The sequence below is a fragment of the Accipiter gentilis genome, chromosome 14 (genome assembly GCF_929443795.1).
Source record: "Accipiter gentilis chromosome 14, bAccGen1.1, whole genome shotgun sequence".
In the NCBI taxonomy this organism is placed as follows: Eukaryota; Metazoa; Chordata; class Aves; order Accipitriformes; family Accipitridae; genus Astur; species Astur gentilis.
The window spans coordinates 650,759-678,461 of record NC_064893.1 but is presented as its reverse complement, the minus strand read 5'-3'; the positions used below and the strand labels follow the sequence as shown (position 1 = coordinate 678,461).

The following is a 27,703-nucleotide window of genomic DNA, read 5'->3' as shown; positions in this document are numbered from 1 at the left end:
GGGGGCGGGGGGGAGGGGAGTGGGGAGAGCAAAAAAACTTTGGTTCACAACATTGTTTTGCATAGGCATTCAAGTAGATCTTCAAACACTACCAGCTGTCCAGGCTAGTAACAAAATACCCATGCTCTCTCCTCAGTAGTGGATGCTCCTCTTTGGTATCCTATTTTGTAAGGCAGACATCTTGCAGAGATGAAGGAGTCACACAGATGCATCTTTGAAAAGGAAGACAGTGTCACTTGCGTTGCCACAAACGAATTCATCTATTTGATTACAGAATACACAGGAAGCCTTCTTTTGGTAGAGAGTGGAGGAGGGAGAAGAGAAAGCACTCATACATTCACTACTTGCTAGAAGCAAGTTACTTTGCTCTTGTAGTTAGTTGTTAACAGCTGTCAGTAGCTGTGATAATGTCTGTGTTGACAGAAAATATGGAATTATTGCTTTACGAGTAATTTTGAGCAACAAGGAACAGGACGTTAATAAATCCTTCCAGGTAGACACAGCCCTGTGGCAGAAACTATAAATATTCATTTTGGGAAGCATTCTGGCAGTTACTAAGCATGATACTTACTTGTTGACTGCGTGATGCACGAAACCTTGTAAGATGACCATATGCTTAAAACACAAAGGATCGTAGCTAGGAACCCGAAAGTCTGGATGAGAAAACAAGACAAACCACAAATACTTACAGATCATTAGATGACACATATTCCATGAATGTATGGACACTCTTGTATATCCAGCTACATATTTTATGACATTAACAGACCCCCCAAAGTGATTTTTTACTGCATTCTACCAATATACTAAAAAAATAAAAGTTTCCGTAGTACAATAGCAGCTTATGTCTTGTAAAAACAGTGACTGCAAGATAGACTGAGAGTCATACACAAGGAGGGAGAAAAAGCTGGACAGCAGCACAGTCTCACCTTCTAGACTTCTCACTAGGATTCTGCAACAAAGAAAAGACTTTTTCTAATTCCTCTGATTACTGCTCTTTTACTGCCCCATTCAAACAAGTCTTTCCCTGCCATCTACCAAATAAAAAGAGTCAGATAAATCTTCTAGTCTGTTTGCATCATCAGGACTAAGTTTCTGAAAGTAATTCTTTATTCTGGAAAAGTTGTGTTTCAGGTCCTGCTGCTGTGAAAATACTGTTGCCCACACTCAGAAGTCATGCCTTTCTCTGTAAAGCCCTCCAGCCAACAGAGGCAGGGAGTATTTTGCAGTAAGTCAGCCCAGGACCCCAGTGAGTTTTAGCTCAGGAGAAATTATCTTGAACAGGGGTCTGTTCAGGAGCAGGAGGCATCAAAAGCTGAAGGCTGGGATGAAACCCTTTAGGTAACTTCTAGCTGCTACAACAATGACTTGTCAAAACTCAACTGTCTTAATTTTTCCCCTATACACATTAGTTCCTATGAGTTAAAGCAGGAGCCTTTGGTTTCAACTCTCTGACAGGACAAATACCTACTTTAGTGGTGAGACCAGAGTCTCACAACAAAATATTTTTCTTGGCATTGTGTTACAGAACATTCACTGAAATGAGCTAGAAGGTAAGACTGAGCAAGGCAAGTCTGTAAGAAAATAAAATTACAAGTAATAGATTTCCAATGCCCTACTTAATATATATTGCAATTAAAAATGTGTCAAGACTAATAAACACAGTCTTACCGCTCCAGCCACAAGTCCAGTCAAATTGTAACTCTTGGATGCTGCTACAATCGATGCAATGAGAAGCAGAATTGTACCGATTAAATAATGAAGAAACTCCTGTAAAGACAAGCACAGCCTGCATCAGAAGGGAAACTTATCAGGAAAGCATTTCAGTATGCCTCAGAATGAAAACAAGTTGGCAAAGGTTACTCAAACCCAGAGGACAAAACACCAGTCAAAGAAAAAAGAGGAAAAAAAACAGAAGGGGAAAAAAAAAAAAGAGAAAAAACCACTTTGTGAGAGGATTTTGTACCATACCTGACTTTCTGTTCAAAAAAGGAAAGAGAGCCAATCTTCAGGTCTACTAATGTCACTGGATCTACTTACTGGGTATGGATGCAATCCTTTCAATTCAACATGGTACACTACTGAGGGTGAAAACATGTACCTTTATTGCATGGAGTATGCACCTTACTTAAAGAGGCAGTTCTGGAAGAAGGGAAAAGGGCATATTTCTCTAGCCTATAAGAAATGGCAACAAATGGGAGCAAATGGCATAAGTGGAAAACCGAATGCTCCTACTTCAGATAATCTTAGAGAGCAAGTAGTGGATCTACTGCTGGAGTTACTAACAATTTACATCAACCAAGACTGGAAACAGGTGGGAAGCCATAAAAAGCACAACTACACAGACACTTATAACCAACACCCAGGCTCCTAAGTCTGTAAGGGTGGCTCCAGCTGTCCTGCAGTAAAACATGGTGCCACGGGTTTTTCTGAGAGAGCACTGAGGCACCACATCTAAGCTTTTCTCTAATGTTGATGAGTATCAGTCCAGGAGTCAATTTTACCTTGTTATAAGCAGAGGTTATCTGTGGATTTAGATTTTGAATCCTCACAAAGTTTATGGCAACCTATGGGTGTTTGCAAACTGAACACAGGTTGTTTCTTTTGCATGGTGGGGTGGGCAGGAGGGTATCTGCTTATGTTATCTGCATTGCACTACCAGCATGAACCAAGCAAATACAATGCATAAGGGAGAGAAGAGATTCCATCTCAAACAAAAGGAGAAAGAATATAGTCTCAAAAGGAAATTGTTCAAGGAAATCCCAGAAGAGAAATAGTCTATCATACCATACCACAGCTTCCCTCTGTTCAGGTGTTTATAAACAGCTGAGGAGGATCTTTGCCATAAAGCAGGCTCTGAGACTGCAACTTACTTTCCCCATTTGTAACCTTGTTTCAGGTAATCAAGATGTCAACCCTTGCTTTTGCTAGAATAAATTATTTCCATAAGGAGGCTTCTCTGGCTAGTCCAGGACGCAGCAGGCAAATTAGGCACGTCACTGCCTCCTTAGAGACATGAAATAAACCAGTGTACACAGCCCACTACTTCAGAGGAAATCCAAGGGATAGGCAAAGGTGCAAAAGAATCATCAAAGGCTAAATTAGGTGGAGAACCAACCCCTGGCAGGGCTGAGAGAGTGCCTCTCTGGAGAAATACTTCCCAGCTTTAAAAGACATCAGTGCTAAACAACTTCTTGAACCACCGCAACTTTACCGACTGCAAATCACACCCCTGATTGCAATGTAGAGATCCTGCCAGGAAACTCAGCCAAACCCAGCTGTAGTTTCCCAAAGTCTCTTACAGGTCTTCCTATTCTGTGCTAAAGATACTTCAATATGTGACTGAAAAGGAAGTTGGTTGTAACAGAGCAGTGATGTTCAAACATCACATCCCATAAAGCTATCTGAAGCTGACCAGCCACACACAGCAGTGCCTTAAACTCACTAGTGACTCTGGAACATTTAGGAATGATTAAACACACCATAAAAACCAAAAGCAGCCTATGCAGAGGTCAAAATGGCATAGTCCTGTTACAGCAATGCACACATTAAATGCTGCCATTTATTAGCTTATTTCAATCCCTTATTTCAATTCCTGCATCTGTATTACCTCCAGTATTTTCTAGAGACAGATGGTGGTACACATTTGAAAAAATAAAAAGGGGTACAAGTTTAACTGTATTCCTCAGCTAAAAAGAAAATTAAATTTTTCTCTCTGGTTAGAAGTGGATGGATGGACAAACTGTTATCTTAGATCCGTAAACTACTTGCATAGCTTCCATTAAATGCCATCCAACCACTTCTTGGATCTCAAAATCCTTCTACATCTCTCCAGTTAGCTTTCCCCATCCCTTTGGTCCTTCCTCTGTGGAACTAACATGTCCCTATGTGTGAGGGAGACATGTTCCAAGAGGTTATTAAAATCCATCATCCCACACTAGGACACAGGACTCTTCTGTTAGCTGACCTTATTCAAAGCTACTGAGGAAGTTCGGGTCTCACATTTTCTGTGCTGCTTGTTAGTTCTCTGCTAGGATATGAGAGATGGATCTGCAGGGGAAATGTGGGAATGAGGCAGGAACATCCTGCAGGATATCCCAGGAATGGCCAGCCTATGGCAATCAGGCTGAGGCTCCTACTTCTTGCTATTGTTTAAGTTACCTAAAACGATACCAAAAAGAGACATATTTAACTTAAATAGCACTTGTAGACTTTATTTTGGGACAGGAAGTAGTATATTATTTCTAATGCTATGATTTGGTACTCTAGCAATCCCTTAGCTGCTATAAATGACCTGAGCTAGGACCCATCTGCTGAAGGCTTGATCATCAGTAGCTTCTTTCCAATTGTCTCAGAATAACACTATTGCCTTCCCTGGAATAAATCTGGATTTATACCTGTATAAAGGAGGGCAGATCCAAATCAGCTAAAAAACTTAGAATTACAGCATCTGCTGAAACGAATACTAACAACAAAAGCAACAAAAGGATTTGTATGCAAGGCAAAAAAGAATTACGTGAAAGACAGCCTATCACTGTGTGATAGCACAAGAAAATGGACTAAGTTAATTGAGACATCAACTCACAAGAGAGGCAAGGAACCTAGACCATCTAACAGGCTTACCGCAAGTGGCCAGCTAACGCAAGTAAGCTTCCTGTAGATTCTGAAAATGTGGATAATGTAGAAGAACAAAATCATAACCAAGTCACACATGGTAACAATCTGAAAGTAGCTGTATGCACTGTAATCCGTCCATGGAGAATTATTTACACTGATGAATCCAACCAGCAGTGAGATCTGAAAGACAAAAGGCACATTAAAGATTTTTACAATGGTGCTCAGAGGGCTGTAGAGATGATTTAAAATACAACAAAATGGCACTTAGAAGACAAATATCTAATGTAAATTGGATGGTCCCAACAAAACAGAGGACAAAGTAACGAGCATGGTAATAACGTTTTAAAATTTGCTGTTAAATGAGCTAAAACAACCATTAAGAGTGGGGGAAGAGCCAACTGCTAGAAGGAAAGCAGCAGCTTCAGCCTGAAGAATCCAACCTGAAGAAGTCTCTATGTACAATACAAGAGGTCTCAAATAGAGAAGAGGCATTGAATGCCTGGAGTTGCACCAGTGACTGAAGCATGTAAACCTCACGGACTTTCAGAAGGAAATCACCGAAAGCTGTAGAAATGAAGGTGCCTATGAACACATGCACCTTTACGTCCATTTAGTGAGATTTCTCACATGCAAAATGGGAGGATCTGGCTCCAACTGAGCTAACAGTTTTACCATTCCTTTTCTAACACCTACAGAGCAGGATTATTAGCAGACTATAAGGTAGTATCATAGCAAATAATATAAACATTTGGAGGAATTGATCAATTCACCCCACCCCCAATACAATAGTTATAAAGCTTTAGTATATTAACATTGTCACATAAAACTATAAAGCACTATTATATAACTTCTTTCAGTTGTAGGCTTGCAAAGGACAAAAGCTATTTTATTTTTTTAATCTAAAGCTACTTGTTTATTTCACTAATCTTGCTGCTTCTACCAGCCTGGCTAGCCTGGGTGATAAAAATAAATCTACCAAGGATATACCCAAATATTTTCTTATTACAGAGTTTGTCAATGCTTGCTCTCAGCCACTGTAATTTCTAGTTCATCCAAAGTCAGCCAGGAGCAATAATGATTCACATTTTAAGTATTTCTCCAAGACATTAAAAAACTATCTGAGAAGGCCAGCACTTGGCTGGATGGAGCACCATCCTTTTCTGTACACTCATCTGCCAAACTCCTAACCAACTGCATCCATTATCAGAATAATTTCCTTAAGATTAAAAGGGGGAAAAACCCCAACACCCAAACAACATAGCTTAGATTCTCCCTGTTGTAATTTTAACTGAGTTTCACCTGCTTGATTTTAAGTGGACAGGCTAAACGTACGCATCTTCAAGGGCAACCAAAAGCTCTATACACACATAAGAACTTCACAAGAAGTTCAGGAGAACTTGTCACCTTGGCCAAACTTCATCCAAACAGCCACATCAATGTCACGACTGTGAACCACCTCAAAAAGGTGGCTCCAAAGAGAAAAGTCAATGCTCTGGGATCCTTTCCCACACAAGTGGCTAAACTATTGTTAGATCTGGTCCAGCTCCACTATTTTTACTGTGGTAGTCCAAGGGGTTAATATTAGCATTGTAAGTGATGCTCAGTCTAAGCCAGTGACAGGCTTCTGCACTAGAGTAAGCCTACATCTCCTCTTAGCTTTGAAATAGGTATAGGGTAGGAAAGACAGGACTTTGAGGTGCAGGGCTAGATCATCCTCAATACTTCTCAAGAATGGAGGTTACATGTGCCTTTGAAAATGCATGGTACTGCTCAGTCCCTGTCTCCCCAAATTATGTTCCTGCCCTCTGGTTTGGGAGTATAACATCATAGCAGCATCCTGCATGTTTAGTGCTTCTGCCTGTACCATGCCTGTTCTCTGGGTCTCACAGCCCAGCCACTGGGGAATGCTAAATGCACAAAGTCCTGCATCTTGTGCATGGCAGAGCTTTCTGAGATGCTACATTTCTTAGAAGATGACAAAGCAATGCTATCCACAATTCAGCATTTAAAGACTTCTGGCCCAGTTCTTCAATTCTGAGATAATTTTAATGAAATTTTGCCCAATCTATGTCTACATACACCAGGTCTACATTAAGCTGTGGTTGCAGGAGCCATGGCCTTTGTCATCTTCTCCTTCCCACCCTGATTTCACTCCCTGTCGTGTACTGGCTCCTCCACTCATCTGTGCTGAGCCACCTCAGCGTACTAAGCCAGCAGAAAAGTGAATTACTAAAAAACCCAAATAGCTTTACTCTGACTCTGCCATCACACAAGGCAGGGTCAGGTGAGCAAGGAAGTGTGAGGAAAAAGCTAGGACTCCAGTGGAAAGGACAGGGAGCACTGAGCAGGCAGGATGGCAGCAGCCAGTAACCACGCTGGCTCAGGCTGCCACAGACCATCCATCTCAGTTCCTCGAATCTTAATGTCAGTTAAGCAAAGAGTCATCTGACTTTTAGCTGTTGAATAACTTGAACAATCAGAAGGAGATCAGCAGGTCTTTTACCCTATAATCTAGGAGAACACTTGAAGTGATGCTAGACACACAGCTATTATTTTAATAAGAAAATGAAAACTAAGTTCAATGAAATTTCATTCTATAGGAAGATTCAACAAGAAGTCACAGCAAGCGCTGAATCTTGCTCTTGGATAAAGGTGGGATAAGGACAACACTTCTCTAACCACAAAGGGCTAAAAGGGATCTCCCTTATTCAGATGTCTTCACAATAATCAGTTCTCAATTTCAGTTACACTGTACAAATCAAGAAGGAAGTGCTAATTGACAGAAATATTACATCTGCCTGTAGGCTCGTTTAATGCTTGAACCATTCTTTAGCAACTTTTTTACTGTGTACAAAGGATAAGAAGGAATGGATCCTTGAAATACAATCACTATCCAAATAAGAAGCAGCGCTGGTAAAAAAAACTTAGCTTAAACTAGACCTGGTTCCTTCAAATTCATGGAAGCATGAAAGTTGGGGTTTTTTCAGTTAAAAGGTATTTAAAATTTGAGAAGAAGCATAAGGAAGAATGTAAGCCATCCAAGACAAGGTCAGAAAATTCATCTGAAGTGTTATATTCCTCAGAAATAAGAAGATACAAGGTACCAACCAGTCAGTTTAGAATCTGCTCAGATCCTAAGAACAGGGTAGAAATGTGGATTTGAACAAACATGCTTTCCATTTCAAGTTTACTTCACAATTAAAACAATTCCAAAAACAATTAGTAAAGATTCTCCCTTCTTTGGTTTTAGATGTGCCTCAGCACAGAGGTAGGAAGAAATTCCTGCATGGCAACAGGTATTTCTTTCAAAGATTTCCTTTCTCAGCATAAATTTCACAACATGAGATTTACATGCAATTTCTGAAGAGGGTTCTCTGATTGGAGGTACATAATGCTATTTCACAGGACAAGTGCAAAGGGACCATATCAACAACTTTATATAAAGCTATACCATGTTCACCACACTATATTGCCTGCATGGCTAGCAGGTACAGTCAGCATTTAAAACTCACCTGTTGAAAAAGAATGCTAACATGTAGAAAATAGGGCCACATAATACTATTTGTCCTTTAAAAGTGACAAATACGAAAGTTCCTTCACCAGATATTGGTATATCATGATATACTGGGTGATGACTATATTTTTTTCCCCCTGGAATTCCTGTTTCCAGAGAACTTGAAATTGAGCGCTAAAATGATTAATATGTACTTGTCTGAGATACAGTTCAACATATATCTAGAAGTCAGTTTGTGGCACAGAGAGAGAGAAAGAAATGAATGGCAAAGCATTAAAATGATCAAATGTTATGAGTGTTCTTTATGCATCTGTGCTCAGGGGAGCAGGTTAATACATCTTGAAAATAAAACCCAGAGGCACGAAAAAATTAGGGCACTGCCATTTCCATTTGAATACAGTATTTCACAGATTGTGAGAGCAGCACACATGCAACCCATAGCCAGCAAGCCAGTCAGACCAGAAGTACAGATCCAGTGATGGTCAGTCTCATTAGAAGATTTCAATGTGCTCCACAAAATATATCCAGGCTTTAGACCTGCATTACAAAAGGGGTGAGGGACATATTGCAGGATGCTACTGTTTAAGTGCTTTCTGGTTTCTGGAAAGCAGAACAAAGAACATATGCATCAATCAACTCCAAGGAGAGATTTTTGGATTTAAATAAAGTTCCATATTTACTCTGTTTCACAGAAGTTGATCGGCTTAAACTAATCCACTTCTTGACTTTCCATTGGACCAGATATTTGAAGTGAGTCATCAAGTGTGTTTAGGAACACTGGTATATATCAGGAACTATCTCACAGTGAAGCCAACATGAACTAAAGGCAGTCAGCAATTGCCAGGAGGCACTCAACACCTTACCAGACAGAACAGACACCATAAAAGAAAGATGGTAAGAGTCTGCATTCTCTTCTCTATTTTGAGCTGGAGACAAGGCAACAACATCCTCTGCAATGTGGCCGTGGAAAATGTTGGCTCTTGAATAGCACTGACATAAGCTCCCAAGCCTTAACTCCATTCTGATTTGAAGTGAACACAGCTCTGCCAAAAATGAAACATAATTTGCTTTTTCCTGATATGGTCTTCCTTCAAAAGCCAACCCGTGGTCCCTAAAAAAGGGTGAACAAGCACAGATCTTTCAAGGATGTTAATGGGAGATGGGACATGGGCTGGGAGATATAATCTTCACAGCAAAGAAGGGCCAGGTGTTATGCTGCTGCTGCCTTTAAGTGATGTGGGAAATGCCCAAGACCCTTTTTCCCCTGTGCTATGACACCACTTGCTCAACGTGCCAGGCATGGGCCAGGCAGGCTGACCAGCCACACCAGGGCTGGAGGCGAGAGAGGGGCTGCAGCAGCACAACATGTGTCCCAACCATGCAGGAACTGTAAGGTGTGATCCAGTTATGTGTGTCATGCTCACAGCAAGGATCACGGAATCAGAGAATGGTTGAGGTTGGAAGACACCTCTGGAGGTCAACTTGCCCAACCCCTCTACTCAAGTAGGGACACCTAGAGCCGGTTACCCAGGATGGTGTCCAGCTAGGTTTTGAATATCTCCAAGGATAGAGACTCCATAACCTCTCTAGGCAACCTGTACCAGCGTTAGACCACCTTCACAGTGAAAAAAGCGTTTTCTGATGTTCAGATTGACTTTCATATGCCCTTTGCCTCTTGTCCTGCCACTGGGCTCTATTGAAAAGACTCTGACTCCCTGTTCTCCACTCCCTCCCATCAGGTATTTATGCATGTTGGTGGGCTCCCCTGAAACTTCTCCAGGCTGAACAGCCCCAGCTCTCAGCCTCTCCTCATGTGGAGGATGCTCCAGAACCTTCATCAACTTTGTGGACCTGTGCCAGACTCACTCCAGTAAGTCCATGTCTCTCGTGCACTGGGGAGCCCAGAACTGCACACAGCACCGCAGATGTTGTCTTGCCTGTGCCAAGTAGAAGGGAAGGATCACCTCCCTCCACCCACCAGCAACACTCTTCCTAATGCGGCCCAGGGTGCTGTTGTTGGCCGCCTTTGCCACAAGAATGCATCGCTAGCTCATGGTCAGGTTGCTGTCCACCAAGATCCCAAGGTCTTCTCTGCGGAACTGCTTTCCCGCCAGTTGGCCTCCGGCCTGTACAGGTGCAGATACCGTCAGATATCCCCAGATGCAGGACTTTGCATTTCCCTGTGTTGCACTTGATGAGATTCCTCTCTGTCCAGCCTGTCGAGGTCCCTCTCCACAGCAGCACAACCCTCTGGCTCATCAGCCACTCCTTCCAGTTTTTTATCATCTACAAACTTGCCGAGGGTGCACTCTGCCCCATCATCCAGGTCATTAATGAAGATGTTGAACCGCACTGGCCCCAGTACTGACCCCTGGGATATGCCACTAGTGACTGGCCTCCAACTGGACCTTGTACCACTGATCACAACCCTCTGGGCCTGGCCATTCAGACAGTTTTTAATCCACCTCTCAGCTCACTTATCTAATCCATACCCTGTCAGCTTGTCTATGAGGATGTTACGGGAGACCACAACCTTACTAAGATCAAGGTAAACAACATCCACCGCTCTCCGCTTGTCCACCAAGCTAGTCACCTCATTACAAAAGGCAGTAAGGCTGGTCGAGGATGGTTTCCCCTTTGTAAATCCATGCTGACTACTTGTGACCACCTTGTCCTTCATGTGTTTGGAAATGCTTTCGAGGAGGATTTTCTTCATCACCTTCTGAGGGACTGAGGTGAGGCTGACAAACCTGTAGTTCCCTGGATCTTCCTTCCTGCCCATAGAGATGACATAATCTGTTCAGAATAGCACACTTTCCTTCTGTACCTCTCAGGATACAGAGGATAGGGAAGGACTGGAAGAGAGTGATAAATTCGCTTTCCCTGTGCTACAAAATGCTACTTGCCCTGGAAATGTTGTTCCTTTTTAAAAATCAGGTATTTTCCTCCCTGTTTCTTCTTGTCCCTGTCAAAGAATGAGTATCTAAAGTCCATTGGTCATTGATTACACTCAGTAAAAGACAAGGAAAATGTGTATCAAGACTTCAAGGAAGTCAATCTTCCACTGCAGGAAAATTCAACACCTTCTTAAGGAAAGGAGAGGAATCATGCCTTTGTACTAGGAAAAGATTATATACAGGAGGAAGATCCAACTTCCAATTACTCCTAAGGCAAACGCACACTGGAGAAAAGGCCCATGGCATTAGGCCCAGACACTGTTGTACTCCTGATTTCAGATGGTTTGAATTCCACCTAACTCCCTGCACTTACTCTTGGCTGGCTGTAGCCCTGCAGATGCAATTAGGTTACAGAGAAAGCCTGGCTCCAAACACCCTAGCTTCACAGGAGTGGACTGGGCATGATGCTGGGACCACGAGCAAGCCAGCAACACAGTCCTCAGCTTCTCTGGTGGCTAGATCCTCCTGCGGCTTCCAGTCCTGTCATCAGTCACGTGGGCCACCGTGAAACTGCCGAAGAGCTGCCTGCCTCTCAGGACTAACAGGCTGAGCTCCCCTTCACTAACACAATCGTGCCAGCGTGTACCAGTAAAGATGGAAGAACCTGGATCAAGCCAGCAAGTTCAAAGCAGCTTAATAGAGAATCACCTACTTCCAAAGAAGGGGCAGGCAGAAGTGCATGCCTACCAGTCAAGAGATTACAGGTACAGTTTTCCTCACTAGTGTCCTGAGCGTAATGAAGGAACCATAACATAAGAAAAGACTTGTTTTGCTCTCCAGGTACCCACAGGCCAGCTGGCACCACTAAGCATTTTCTGATCATGTGGTAGAAGACTGTAGTTTATCTGACCGCAGAACAATTTTATAACCCAGGAATCAATCCATGTAAGTGCTTTGTATGATCTTTTTCTACTGTCCTGCTTTAATGGATGTAATAAATAAAGCTCTGGCTTTATTACCAATACTTAATTGTTTTGTAACATTTGGAGAGAACTAAATTTTCCTTAGACACAGCTACCTGCACAAACATAAATACAGCATGATCTCCAGTATTGACAAGAGCCTACTCTAAAGGAAAGCCTAATGTCCTGAGCATTACACATTTCCACAAACACTGACAAAACAAGGGAGGAATTGAATGTCACTGGCTCTTGAATTCTGACCCCAGTTTTATAACCACCTGTACTGGTTTTGGTAGAAGGGGAGGGGCCGCAGGGGTGTCTCCTGTGAGAAGCTGCTAGAAGGTTCCCTGGCTCCAAGTCAGACCCACCTCTGCCCAAGGCCGAGCCCATCTGCAACACTGGCAGCACCTCTGGGAGAACAGATTTAAGAAGGGGGAACCTACACTGAGTAGTGGGACTGGGATGTGAGAGAAACCCCTCTGCGGATACCGAGGTCAGTGAAGAAGGAGGGGAGGAGGAGCAGGGGAGGAGGGGATGCCCCTGCAGCCCGTGGTGAGACATCAGGCTGTCCCCCCCCAGCCCGTGGAAGGGAGTGGGGGAGCAGATGCCCACCTGCAGCCTGGGGAGGACCCCATGCCGGAGCAGGGGGATGTCCCTTAAGATGGCCATGACTCCATGGGAAAGCCCGTGATGGAGCAGTCTGTGCCTGAAGAACTGCAGCCTGCAGGAGGGCCCCACATTGGAGCAGGTCATGAAGAACTGCAGTCCATGGGAAGGACTCACATTGGAGAAGTTCATGGAGGACTGTCTCCCATGGTAGGGACCCCACGCTGGAGCAGGGGAAGAGTGAGGAAGAATAAGAAGCAGCAGAGACAACGTGTGATGAACTGACCCCAACCCCCATTCCCCGTCCCCCCACGCCGCTGGGGGGGAGGAGGTGGAGAAAATTGGGAGTGGAGTTGAGCAGGGAAGGCGGTGGGGAGGAAGGTGTTTTAAGATTTGGTTTTACTTCTCATTATCCTGTTTTGATTTGATAGGTAACAAATTAAATTGATTTTTTGGTTTTTTCCTCAAGTCGAGTCTGGTTTTTGCCCATGACCATAACTGGTGAGTGATCCTCCCTGTCTTTGTCTTGACCCACCAGCTTTTCATCACATTTTCTCCTCCCCATCCCACTGTAGGGAGGAGTGAGCAAGCGGCTTCGTGGTGCTTTGTTGCTGGCTGGGCTTAAACCACGATACCATCTTACTGTCTGAACTTCAGTAAATCAAGTATTTTGCTGCTTCAGCTCCCCCATTTGCCAAATGAGGCCTAATAAAGCCTTAATATGCATCGTACTAAAGTTTTTCACCTTCAAAACACTTTAGAATGTAAAATAAGGCAAAAATATTGAGCACTGCTAATAAACCTCTAGGTCAGGGTGACTGTTTTCCTTTATAGTCTGAATGAGAATAGATGCCCACTAAAAAAAAACAACCAAAACCAAACCCATAACCCCCACCCCCAAAAGCCCAAATCAACAATCAACAGGTCACAGATGTAACAGACAAGCACGGGTGAAAATATGTGTGGTAATGACCCTAAAACATCCAAGGGGGAAGACACAGAACAAGTAAAACAGTAGAAAAAAGCTGGTCTTTTGTGGGTTGCTTTTTGGTTGATTTGTTGCCATTATACCACAGACGATAAAAATGAGAGTCTTAGCTCGCTACTTACAACAGACTTTGTTATCATGTGTTGCAAAAAACCCACCATGCACAAGACATTACGAATAAACTGTTTCATAACTGGAAGCATAATCTTTAATGCTAAGGCTACTTTACTATTCATCCTCTTGACGATTCCCGACTGTTCTGTACCGCACATTATCACTTGCCTGTATCCAGCTGTTCTTTCTCAATTCTATTAATGACTGCAAAGGAAGGGTTACCCTTTCCCACTGTGCCTGCACAACACCCCATACAGTGGTGATGTACTGGGTGTGCTGGCTGGGATAGACTTAACTTCACAGCAGCCTGTATGGCGCTGTGCTTTGCCTTTGTGGTTAAAACAGTGTTGATAACACATCACTCTTTTGGCTGCTGCTGAACAGTGCCTGCACAGCAGGAAAGCTTTCTTTCCTCTCCCTCCCCTCACCCCAAAGCAAGTAGGCTTGCAAGTGGGCAAGATGCTGGGAAGGGCCACAGCCAGGACAGCTGGCTCCAGCTGACCAAAGGGACATTTCCACACCGTATGATGTTGTGTTCAGCAATAAAAGCTCAAGAAAAGGAGGTATAAGGGGAAACGTTTGAGGCTGTGGCATCTGTCTTCCCAAGCAACCATTACACATGCTGAGGTCCTGCTTTCCAGGAAGTGGCTAAACACCGGCCTGCCAATGGCAAGTAGTGAAGGAATTCCTCTTTTTGCGTTGCTTGCATGCACAGCTTTTGCTTTCCTTATAAAACTGCCATTATCTTGATCCATGGGTCTTTTTGTCTTCCTTCTATTTTCTACCTATCCTGCAGAAGAGCAGAGTGAGTGTTTGGCTGCTGACTGGGTTTAACCCACTGCAGGTGGCCTACTCCTTGCCTGGGACTTCCAGCTGCTGCAGTAGTACAAAGAAGGATATTAAAAATCATTGCAGAAAGGAACTGAACGTGGTTTTTGCAAATCCCAAGATCATATACTGAACTGACAGGCTGAAACTGCTGTCTTACTCTGTAACTTTTAACTATGGATAATAATTTTCTTTTTTCTGTATAGAAATAAGATGTGAAATGCCAGCTAAACTGCAGGGAGGAAAGATAATGTCAGTAAGAAGCAAAATTGCCTGAAGGTGCCCAGTTCTAGAGAAACACTGTAAGTCTTATCTCAAAGATTTACCATAATACTGTGACACACACATTGCCATGTATAATCCACCCAGCACTGCATTATCTTTTCAATGAATTATTTTGCCATGCAATGTACAACCACATTTTTGCTTTTCTCAGAATTTTTTCTTTCCTGACTGTACTCCCCTCTGCTATACTCTCCCGCAAGAAGTTGTACTATGACTTTTTGTCTCCAGTGTTCCCTTTATTTCTGCTCTTTACTCCCCTTTCCTCTTCTTTCCCTACATTACACTCCATATTTCTTCTCCTTTATATCTCTCATTCTCTCCCATCCAAATTTCCCTCTATACATGCAAACGCACCATAATTACCTCTTCTAATATTTCCTAGCTGTCTTCCCCACTCCCCTGCATCAGGACATGCATGGCAATTAGCTAACTAAAAATTGGCACCATTCAGGGGAAAAAGGTCATGGGACAGGATTCAGCATAATACTACACCTGTACAAAGACTGTAGGCAGCAGCTGTCGTTTACCAGTCTCCAGCTGATAGTTGGCAATAACTGAAAGTGCTTTTCCTTTCCATCCTTCTCTGACAATTTAACCCCCTAGAAGACAGAAACAGCTTCCCCTCCCCGCCCCGCCCCCAATGCTGTAAAACAGCATCAAGAGGAGAGCTTCTCCACTGCACTTACTGGAGCACTGATGAACCTTTGTACTGCGTTAATGTCCCTCCTCCTGAATCTGAAAAGAGAAGGACCCTGAGAACTATCCATGAAATTGATAAAAACTGATTGATTTCCACTCTCTTAAAACTTACCCAAGTTCTAGTGCAAGCAACTGTACAGAAACTGTCCGTCTACATATTTGGAGCATGGGACAGCACTGACTCATACTCAGTTTTATCACAGCCTTTTAAAAAACCCAATATAATAAGAGCTAAATGCTTTTTGTATTTGAATGAAAGAAGTCAAAGTTTCCAGCTTGTGACACCAGCCAAGATAGTAAGTGGAATTTTCTATCCCTAAGCGAGCCAATCAGGATAACCATGCCCTGGAGAAATGTCACTGACTGCGGCTGTGCATTTCCAAATGTTACACCTCAACACAGTGAAGCAACACCAATATAGTATTAAGTACATATTTCTGGACAAAATAAAACAATTTCTTTGAACAGCTTCCCAAAACAGAAAGATGAGGAAAGCACAGGCCAAGGTTACAATTGTAGTTCATGGAAGACTAGTTCAGCTAATTTAAGCAACAACATCGACTGCTGCTGTAATCGAGATTTTCTTCTTCCAGGGCGGTGTTGGAAATGTGAGCTTTGACAGCCAAACCCCTACTAGAAAAGGAAGATAAAAAAATAGTCCATTTAAATCTTCACTAATGACAGATGAAATCAGCTGCCTTCAAGTGCATGGTTCTGTGAGGCAGTCAGTCTTTGGTTGCACAATAATCTCTCTGCCCCTGTGTCTGGGCAGATTTCCTTCTTGTCTGGCTGCTTTGCTAAAATAAGGAGGCTGTCTGACCTCTGGTAAGTGACTTCTCTTGTGCACCACCATCCACAGGCTACTTATTGAAGAAAAAAACGGTTGGAGGGTGAGAAAAGGCGAAATAATCTTTTTCAGACCCCTTATGACTCAGATAAGAGGACAATCCTAAATACAAGCAAGTGGTATTCTTTATCTATTAATAAGAAGTTATCTATCTGCTCAGGCACAGGCCTCAGTGGTAGAAAAGGATGTGGGGTAATCACAGAACCAGCATATGAATGACATTAATAAAGAGCCCTTGTTACAGGGTGTTATCCATGATCATTAAAAAGGCAATTCTTTGTAATGAGTAGCTACAATTAAGTCCTGCCTACCACTGATCACAGGGTATGCAATACTTCAGTCCCACCACTGCCAGCTTAACTAGCTCCCTGCCTCAATCCCCACAGCTGCCTGCACCACACTGAAAAACATCATAAAATGCTGCACGCTATTAACTGAAAGCTGAGGACTTTGCAGTTATATGGCAAAGAATGTACTATATTCTGATTAGGCAATGAATTCATTAAAAAAAACCCACCACAATACAAGTTTGTTACCAACAACAACCTCATAATTTTATTTCTTTTCTCTCCAATCCAATATTAACAGATTTGTTTTAAAAATCAACTTAAATTTAAAACATTTCAACTGTAAAAGCATTATCAGTAAGTTTTTCCAATCTACATAAAAGATGCACACACAACACTCAAAATACTGCAGCAATGTAATTGATAATTGAGTAACATTACACAAGTGCCATATTCAAGTCAAAAACAATTCCCAAAACACGTAAAACTCATTGCAAAACAGTATTAATGGCACAGCTGACTGTTAGCATGTCTGCAAAGTGTAGGAACAGAATTTTAAACACAGCAAATGCCCTGTCAGGGTTTTAACCCTGGGAAACACAGATGCCTTCCCTCTAACTCTCAAAGAGGTGCCTACGTCTTTCTAGACACCTGCAATGACTGAAGGTATTTACTACTCTGGACAAGGCCAGGAGACCCCTATATTTTGCGAGCATGTAGCTTGTCCACCTATTAATAACGAATTACTCCTCTGTGCAGGCAACAGCCCCCATGTAACAGCTAGCCTGCCACCCACTCCAGTGGCCCCTCCCGTCTCAAATCAAGTCATAGTCCCCAAATCATAGATGAACCTGCTGTTTCAGGTAAGAGCAGGGACACATCCTCTATAACTGGTTTTATCTGCAAATGCGCAGATACAATCACTGGCTCAACCTGTGCTCTCTACCCTCCTCCTAGGTAAGGTACTGGTTGTGCTGCTCATTGGGAACCTGTGTCCCACACCACCAAGCCAACTGCCCATTTAGAAAAATACTACCTGATTGCTGCAAAAAGCATGCAAGCAGTTCCTGCTGTATTTCACTCCACTGTAGAAGACCATCTATCTTGCATGGTAGGGAGAATCCCTATATCACAATTCAGAAGATTATAGGAAGTAAAAAACATTGTAAGAGACTTGAATCTCCAGAGTCCTCTAGTAAAAAGTGGAGGATGTGGTGACAGCAACCAAAAATGTAGGGATTAATATAACCAGATCTCTGCAGATTCATAAATTGCATAGCATGCTGTGATTGTTACTTCTCTCCTCTGCAAGGCAAGCACTTCAACATCTAGATCCTCCTGGAGAGCCATGTTAACTGTTCTCTCAGTCTGGTAAATCTGAGAGTCTGACAGAATGACAGGGGAAGACAGTCTATAGTGTGGATAGGTTTGTGTAAACGGAGAAAGACTGCCCCAAGCATGCAAGGTGCTTCTGAGGCAAGAAAAGCAAAAGGACTGGGAGGAGAACTGTAAGCCAGCCAAAGCTGGTTTGGGAGAACTTAAAAATTAAGAGGTTTCAGCTGTGTTAAGGAACAGGAGAAAAGTGGCTCTCAATGGCAGAAAGGAATCCAACAGTGACGTACAGGAACATACATGCTCATGGAAGTACACAGACACCTAAGGTATGTAAACATTGCTGGAGAACTTTGTCCTTTGAGGCGGCTGCTGCAAAAGCAGCAACAGAGTTCACCAACCCTGGGTCTGGAGAGGGAGCCCTCCTTGGGCGCAGGAGATTGCCCACCTCACCTGCCATACTTCCTTTTGGTCGGCTGGGAAGAAGAGCTCCTTGTAGGAGTAAGGCACTTCTGACATGACTGCTCTGAATCGTTGTCAGATATATTGTTTGGGTTGTTTGTATTGGTTGCCCTTTAAATAGTCAATAAAGTACCATAATGTCAGTAATATACAATATAGAAAGAGCCTAATCCTTACTTGTGAGCTATAAAGCTCTTGTAGACAAAGTTCATGGCTGTCTAAAAATGGATTTACCAACCATGCATGGCAATACCACCTACAGAGAAGGAGCCCACATTGGCTGACCAGCCAAGCCTGCCTCAGACTGGCTGGCTGCTTGAAGCCCAGGGTACACAGCGTTTATTATTAACAAACACCCACAAACTCTGCACAGCAAGCTGCAAAGTTTCCCCCTTGACCTGGATATCCAGTACATATCTAAAAGCATAGAGCTACTTCTCAAATAGGAACATATAACACAAAACCAGTACCTCACAGCAATTATCATTCTAGTAACCTATCAAACTAGATGCACAAAAAATAAAAAGCATATGCAATCTCATCTTCCTGAAAGTTGTTACTGAGATAAGGAATACCTTCCGAACTGCTCAGTGAAGTCTCAGTGCCTATGCCTGCTAATCCTCCGCAAGCAATCTGTTCATCACTCGCCCTTACAGATGCTGCTCACAACACAACCCATTCTCATTGTCTGAGGCATTTATTGCTTGACTGATTCAAATCTTCAGTTAACACCTGCCATATCTCTCCCTGCCCCAGAGAACACCACACTGACAGCTGGCAGTCGCACAGACAGCAGTTAAAAAGTTCTTATCTGTCATCTCCAGCAAAGGCGTTGTTAGTCATGGCAACAGAGCCTTGAGCAATGTCTCCTCGAATAAGAGGAGGACTTGTTTACATCACCGATGTCCATGTTGTTAGCTGTGCTGGCACATCATTATTTTTATCAGGAAAAAACAGGTGAGAGTTTCCGAAAATGACATTTTCCAGACCAACCGGCATCATCACAACCTAGCCGCTGGATCAGACTGGGCCATAGCATGCAAAAGAATGACCTTTCCTAAGTGCGAACACCTGATGCTTGGCAAGGTGCCAGAGAAGTGTAGGGCAATGAATGAGGGGGAAAAATGAGAATAGATGAGATTCCCCAGTGTCCCTGCCACAGCTGACAGCTTTCAGTGACTGCCTGGAGACTGGCAGGCCTTTCAAACGTGCTGGGACAGCACTCCTGTGTCTACTAGGAAGCTTCACTCAAGCAATCTACAAAAGGCTCAATTAGCCAGCAGGTGACAAGCAGGAACTGGGGACGGTGTTCTTCTCAAACAGGTAAAAGAGCTCTCAAAGTGGCCTTCCCAGAGTGTGATTAGAGACTTGCAGGAAAGTATGCCAAGTCATTCTGTAGTTCTGCAGCTGCTGCTGGTCATCTCAGGTTAACAGCATACTTCTCTCCCAGCAGTCAGTACTTGTTTCTTGAACTCACTAATGGTATTTTTTTAAAAAAACCAACCATTAACTACCAAAAACATTCTAAGAAAATTCCCCCTGGAAGCAGCTTCTCAATCTTGTCATCATTGCACTTCCATTTTCCTTAAGGGAAGCTGTGAGCAGGAGAGGAAGCCATGAACGTTGCAGCTGCTGCTGTTGTTGCAAGAACAGCAGCCAAATTTGCTTTGGCTTTGAAAGCTGCAGTCACCAGACACATCTGTACTCACCATTACGTTCATCAAATCACCAGCACCACAGTGCAGGGAGTTGTTTCATCCATGATGATCCCTTAAGAATCTGAGTTAAGCAAAAAAGAGGAAGCTCACAGGTGGGTGAAGGGAAATCACAGCAATTTTAGACTTTGAGCTCTGTGTACAGAAAGTAGCAATTTCTGGCTGCTGCATACTTTACATCTCACCACAAAATAAGAGGACAAGGCCACAGCGCACATGATGTGACAACAGCGCAAAGGAGACAACTCAGCCGCAGTACTGAGTGAATACCTCACAAGGACTCCCCAGGGAGGGGAGTGGAGGAAACACTTACTCATAGTAAGCAGTGTCTGGCTTTGGGGGACAATACTCCATCAGACCGGTAATGCGGAGCAGGTACCTAACAGCCTCATGGTCAGGTATACTGCCCTCACTGAGGTATGGCCACAGCTTTACTGGATCACAATGAGACATAACAGATTGTTCCAGCCTCTACAGCCCTTGAACCTAGTGAAGGATGCTTGGCAAGATGCTCTTTATCATTTATGGGCTCCAAGCAGATGGAGACCACACTTGAAAAGAACAGATCCCCTGGTTTCTGTTTGTCTGTGGCAGGAGGGGAGGATGTTCAAAGGGATACCATCTCCAAAGAGAGTGAAGAGAAGGGATACACCACACTTGCATGTCTTAAAAGGAAAGTCACAGAGCAGTAAGAACCCATGCTTTTCACCACATCTTATTATCCACGGACTCCATGTACACCTGATGAAGATTTTTAAATGGCATTTGCAAATCTAACTTCCTGTAAAACAAATGTGCCAGGAAACCACTGCCAATACTTCACTCTGCTCTTTCAAGCATACTAAACACATCTCAGGTGATGTGGTAAATTTCTAGGCTTCATTTCCTTTTTTTTTTTTTTTGTTTCAGAAAATGTATTTGCTAAACCTTGTTCAATCACCTCTATACAAAGAGCACTACATGCACTTAAGCTGCTAATGAATGTATTGCAACAAATCCTAATGGATGGGCCAAATGAGCAATGAAAGGTAGCTCCAGCTTTGTGCTTTTAGGAAGCCTCTTTTAGGATACAAATACAACATCACTGACCCATTCAGAACAGAGATTCCCTAGTGTTTAACAATGACTATAACTGTCTTTTTACAAAATGTACTGGAGTTGATTTTTTAGCCTTCTAGAGCAGTTTCGACATCAGAAAAATTACTAGTTTCTTTTTTGCTGAAAGAGATAGAAATTAAAACAGATGGTACAAAACCTTCCCCTGCCCAAGAGAAAAAGGAAGAGGACTACATTCTCAGCTTGTGGTCTGAAACACATGGAACCACTTCAGGCTTATGTAGTTCCTGCCCTTATATGCCAGACACTTGCTCTTGCTGACAGTAGTCTCTATGGCTGCAGTGTTGTCTAAAAACGCTTACGCAAAACCAAAGGAGAGCTGAAGTAAAGCTACATCAGTTCCCTGGTTTGGTTTACTGTGTGATCTTGTGAACAGCTGCATCACTGCAGCTGAGAACAGCTGCATGGAGGTGAGACAGAAAGGGAAAATTCCTTAAACTGGTGTTGCTTGTGAAGTTTTGTCTCATCAAATAAAACTGTGTCAGCCTACCACCAAGCACTCCTTGGTTAACACACAGAGAACACATTGTGCTCCCAGCTCTTACGCAAATACCTGGGCAGAAATTGCAAAGTGGCCACCCAGAGCAGAGGCATGGAAAAAATACAACTGGTCAAGCCAGCCTGTTTCAGTGATCTCAGTGTGGAAATAACAGGACTTCCCAGACCTATTGGTTTTAATTACTAGGCTTGGACATTCCTCACTCAACTGCTCCTGCTTACTTTGGAGCCATTGAAGAATTAGATAAATTTTTTCTCTCTTTGCTTAGCATGCTAAGCAAGGTTCTTTTACTGCAGCTTCTAGCAGAACAACAAAAATAATTAGCAGCTACAACACATAGCTCTGACCTTGGCCTGAAAATAACTTTGCTGCTAAAAAACATGTTCCATTTCTTATTGCTTAGCCAGTAGTTTATCACATAGTTGCAGACTGGAGACACCTGCACATTCTTGGGGTAGTTTTCCTCAATTATTATTTTCTTTGCAAACATAAAATGCCTCCTGCATGCCTCAAAATAACTTTTTGTATAATATGTCATGACATCACTGATAGCTATTACAGCATTATTTTTCATGTTTCCTGTTATCAGCCAGATGAAAGTCAAGAAGAACACAGAACTGTTTGAGTCTAAGGTTTGTAGGTTAGCATCTGGCAGCTTTCACCAAGCTTGTTACCTCTGGCCATTATTTTCCTTTGAAGAACGATAGACAGAGTGATAGCAGGGCAAGTTGAAAGTGCAGTCTACACAGGACCCAGAGACAGGCTTACAGTTTCAACATCTCTGCATATCACCAGAATCCCTCTCTTCTGACTGAGCAGCATTATATACCACACAGGCAAGATCATACATCACTGACGCACTGCTGCAAAGAATTAGATGTTTTACTTGAATCACCTCCATGGACAGAAAGATGTTTCAGGCTCAAGATCAAGTTAGAAGATTGAGTAGGTCTCAAATCTTGTCAAGCATCATTTGCTTTTGTGAATTTCCCTTTGCCGAATCAATGGTTTTGATTAGGAATTGTCTTCTTCCACAAACAGATTTTGCTCTCTTTTCACATTTTAACTTCTTCTGAATTTAGCTCACCAGTAAATTTTTCCAACACGTTCAGAAATTGATCTTGGCTCCAGCAGCCTAACTACCAGCACCTTCTAGCTTCCAGTGTTAGATGTATTAATATTCTCTTGAATACTATTATTCAACTGTATGTTAGTATACGAATAACCCAGAGGGGTTTCAGCACACTTCAAAGTTACTCAGAATTACAGACTGTCTTGTTGGCTATTCACTTGTCAAGTATGTAATTGCTTTTGGTAAGACATACTTTGGAAATTAAATAGATACTCAGCAGAAAAGCTTTAACTATTGCCTTAGCATTTTTAACAAGTTAAAATGATGTTGTCAACTTTTATTGAGTTTATCCTTTTTTACCTTGCAATTGGTTGTAATTTTTTTCTTCAGCCTTGAGAAGATAACTTTGATTTTCTTCTTTTCTGTCTGGTGAAACTCCTCTTTCATATTGAGCTGAAAGAATCAGCACTGGTTTTAGCTTAAAAGACCCTGTACTCTGAGGCCCTGCTTACCCTGCCAGAACTACTGTCTGCTCAGTAACAGTGTTATTGTGGGAACAATCGCCTTCAGTCTGAACTGTGGTCAAAGTTAGCTTGGCCCAACCTGAAGGAGGTGAAAGAGAGGCAAAAAAGGCCATGGGCCACCTCTGCACCTCTCAGAGTCTAGAAATGAGGAACAGCCCAAGAACAATTTGAGAAGCCTGTGACACCTACACAAGCATGTGTTGTGCTGTGATGGCTCTCCTTCTACATGTGAGCTCTCAACAGTCTGTATTGGTCACTCTCTTGCAAATCTCTGCATCAGACACTTTGGACAGGTGATACCATCACAGCCATTCCTACCAGCCAACTGCCTAACATGGTGGGATACCTATAGAGGCTCCACTGTCAAACATTGGCTGTACTGAAAGCAGGACCCAGTCCAATACAGCATCTGTGGCATCCTCCAGAATTCAGTTGTAAAAATACAAAAGGCACATAAGGGCTCCACAAGAAATTCAGCTGAATCAGACTTGTTTCAATCTATGAACACTGCCACTTGAGCCACCCTGGTGACAATACGGATGTAAATTCATACTGCGCTCTCTAATGGCACAGGATGCTTCAAAAGGCTTCCAAGAACCCATCTACTGAGAACTCGCCAAGCTAAGTAACATAGGTTCCTAGAAAGTCTTACAATAAAACAAGCCAGTAGTAGCATGGACACAGAGCAAATGTGCTTGAAACAAACCAGCACAGTTAGCGTGGCATACTGAAGATTGCCACGTGTATCGATTTGCCAAGCTGGCTAAAATTCAAGTTATTTAGCTTCTCTGGCATAAGTGTATTGTGCACACTGATACACACCCACTCATGCACTTAGTACACTGCTGCTATAGAACCAAAGTGGCCACAATAGGATCCTGCATGTATCCCTGTGAATATAAGAGATCTTGGCAAAACTGCAAATACAAAAAAAAAAAAAAAAAAAGAAAGAAAAGAAAAGAAAAAAGCTATATTAATCACCGTCAGGTTAAACCAGTTGAAGTGGGTTAGATGTTGAAGATACTTCATAACTTCCTGCTAAAATAGCAGCATCAATTCAGACTGGATTTTGAAAATGAAGCCCCTACTAACATCAATAATAATCACGCATGAAAACCAGCTTTCAAACTGTCTTACTGCCATGCAAAATACACAAGTCACAGAACTATGTTTTCTTCTCCATTTTATTTTCAAAGTATTTACAGACCATTCCCTAAGCATTAGAGAGCCAGGAGCTCCATGCATAAAAAGCATTATCTTTTCAAAGCTATAATCATTCTGCAAGGTTAAAGAAATTCTCGAGCAAAAAAGAAAAGGAATTTGTGTGGACTTGCAGGCAAGAAACACTTTTTTTGCTTCCTAATTTCATTCTGTGCTAGACACCACAGCATCCAGAATGTGGAGAGAAAGCTCTGGTAACATGTAGACAGTAGCAACAATTCAGTAATCATCAGATTGCTGCACAATCTCTTCATCTTGTCCAAGATTGCTAAATTTTAGTCCTTGTGTTACCATCTTTCTTACAGAAGAACAGCTGTAACATTATCTTCTATTTCCTTTGTACAATTTCCATAGCTTATTGATGTCACCTATTAGAATTATTTCATGCACATATACATTCAAATTTTTTTTTAGCTTGTAAGCACTGCAAACAGCCCTTAACATTACAGTAACTGATGAAATGTTTCTTTCTTGTTCTCTCTCGTTATCATTTACTTCTTGGTAAATGGGATTGAAGAAGAAAGAGAAAACAGTAACGTTCCCTCTTCATAACCACAACCATTCAGAGGCCCAGTATGCAATTTAGTGTCATATATGTCTAACCTAAAAGACCTTACCTTTGTCTTCTGCCAGCATAATGGTTTTCCTTCTTGGTAAGACCACAGTCCCACCAGCCACATTAACATTAATGTGGGAATGTTTATAGATTTAGCGTAAGGAATTCTTTTCAAAGAAAGATACTGCAAACACTTTTTATTAGAAGAACTGAATGTGAATACAAATGGATCCATGGATATAGTGGAAATTACTGTCTGAGAAGAGATAAAGGAGAGGTGCAAAAATATTTAGCTCTCCGTATTTCACTGGCTGCAGGAGTTAAATCTAGAACCAACCTATCCTGGTTATTTCTACACACTGCAGCACAAATGTTTAGTTTTCTTAGGGAATTATTTGAGAAAACAACACTACTGTGACACCTTATTAAAAGAAGTTAATTTGTCCAAAGCTCCTTGGATACCTGAGGTAACTTCCACTGATGTTATTTGCAGGCAAGCTGGAAAGCAGAAAAATGTAAGAAGGTGAAGCTGAAAGAGTGCTAAGGGAAACTAATTTACATTATTTTAACTTCTGTTAAAGTCACCGCAGAAAGCCACTAGCTTAAATTCTGATGAATTTGATATTGAACATCATGGATAAAATATTATTTTATGAAAAGGGTGCAAAGTATTCCATAAAATTACGCAGATTTACAGAAAAATATGTAAACTTTACATGTGCACCAAAACCTGAAATTTCAGCACAAATAAGCACGCTTATGCTAGCTGTAAGAGTCACACGTCATAGCTGTAGTGACACCACAGCAGGATGGAGAGCAGAGAGGACTAGGTACCTCTAGTCCATAAAAGGAACTGTTTTTCCCACAGTGGTGGAAGCAAAAGGATAGACTTTTAGCTAATCAGCAAAACATGAGTCTACCATTTTAGGACTACAGGTTCATTTGCAATGTAGACACACGCTCAAAAGAATGTCATTTGTCTCCTGAAAAGATACTCCAGATCCACAGGATGGTCTGGGAACCACTCAAGCCAAGAGAAGGCAGCAGAGAACGGTTTGAGTTCCTGCTGAACTGAATTCATAGTGAGGGACAACTCTGCGGTCCCACAGCACAGTACGAGAGCTCAGCAGGTGTAGGTAGCCATGCTCAGTCACATTCAATTACGTCTCTTGCTACCGAGGTTCATTTCTAAAGGCAGCTGATGGCCATTAATGAACTGGAAGAAATTCGGTGTTTTTTTAAACAGAAACTTTAGGATCTGATATTGCTCCACTGTAACCTAGAACAAAATGATTCCTAATTTTTACTGTCAATTTAGGACTCTGTGGATGCTAATAACTTACACAGGTTAAAAAAAATGACTAGACAAGTAAATGGGGGGGGAGGCATTGGGGGCTATCAAAAATGAAGGCAACAACTCCACCATAAAATGTTGTCAACGTACGAGTTTTTGCAGGATGAAACTGTATGTGAGGAGGTATTGCTACATGCCATCTTCCATGCTCTTTCCTAGCCATCCGTCATTATTCACTGCTGTTACTGGAATTAAGCTGACAAATGGCTCCATGGACTAAGAATAATTATGTGCCACAGAAATGAGAAATAGCTTATCCATCTGTTAATCCTCTCCGTATCTGGATGGAGCAATGTTTCCTGCGCTGAGCCAAATGAAGGCACCAGCTCTGACCCTGGCAGCTCTCTGCTGTCGATTTCTTTCGAACTTATGCTTTTGAGCCATACGTCTCCCAGATCCCTCCCTGGGTCGCTGGGGCAATGCCTGGAGGTCTCTGACAGAGAGGGCGCAGGGCCAGCCAGACTACCAGTCTCAGCCGCGGTGCCCACCCTGACCGGCCCGCTGTTGGCACTGGCACTAGGCCCTGCTTTCTCCCCAAAACTTACAGAGCCTAAAGAACTAGGTACTCCACTAGGGGCCTGATGTGCCCTTCAATCACGACGTTACCATGGTTTTTAATGGCAAGAAGTTGTTAATACTAGCAATTACCATTAGCTACCACTCTCAAAACACCACCATGCAGCACCGCGAGCGAGCGAGCAGCGTTACCGCGGGCTCGCGTAGGTCCGTCTGACTGGAAGCGCGCAAAGCGCCAAACCGCAGCGGCCGGGACGGCAAGGGGCTGCGACCCCGGCACCCCCGACGACGCTCTCGGGACCCGCTGCCGAGAGAAACAACCAGCAGGGGCGAGGGCGCCGCCCCCGCGGGCCGACGGTCCCAACGGCCCCAACAGCGGCCGCCCCCCGCCCCGCTCGCCCCTTACCATCTGGGCCACCTTCAGCATGCCGGCGCAGGAGCGGAAATAGGCGCCGTCCATGAGCTCCGCGTCCGCGCCTGCTGAGGAGGAGGAGGAGGAGGCGGCGGCCGGTGGGGCCGCGGGCCCCCCGCTGCTCACCCCGGTGCGGATCACTCGCGCCCCGTGAGACATGGCTCCCTCCCGCGCTCTCCTCGCCGCCGCCCTGCCCGGGACAGGGGAACGGGACGGGATGGGACGGGGCGGGACGGCGAGGGGCGGGCGACGGCGCCCCGGGGCCGCCAGGGGCCGGGCG

The 27,703-nt window shown here is 43.2% G+C and overlaps 1 protein-coding gene across 1 annotated transcript; it reads right to left on the bottom strand.

Annotated features, from left to right (window-relative positions):
* CMTM7 (CKLF like MARVEL transmembrane domain containing 7) lies at positions 1-27,703 on the bottom strand. The gene is made up of 5 exons (XM_049816948.1): positions 27,418-27,703; positions 4,624-4,797; positions 1,672-1,770; positions 572-653; positions 1-212 (listed from the first exon to the last, which is right to left on the bottom strand). The coding sequence occupies exons 1-5, from the start codon at positions 27,580-27,582 to the stop codon at positions 199-201; spliced, it is 534 nt and encodes a 177-aa protein (XP_049672905.1). The 5' UTR covers positions 27,583-27,703; the 3' UTR covers positions 1-198.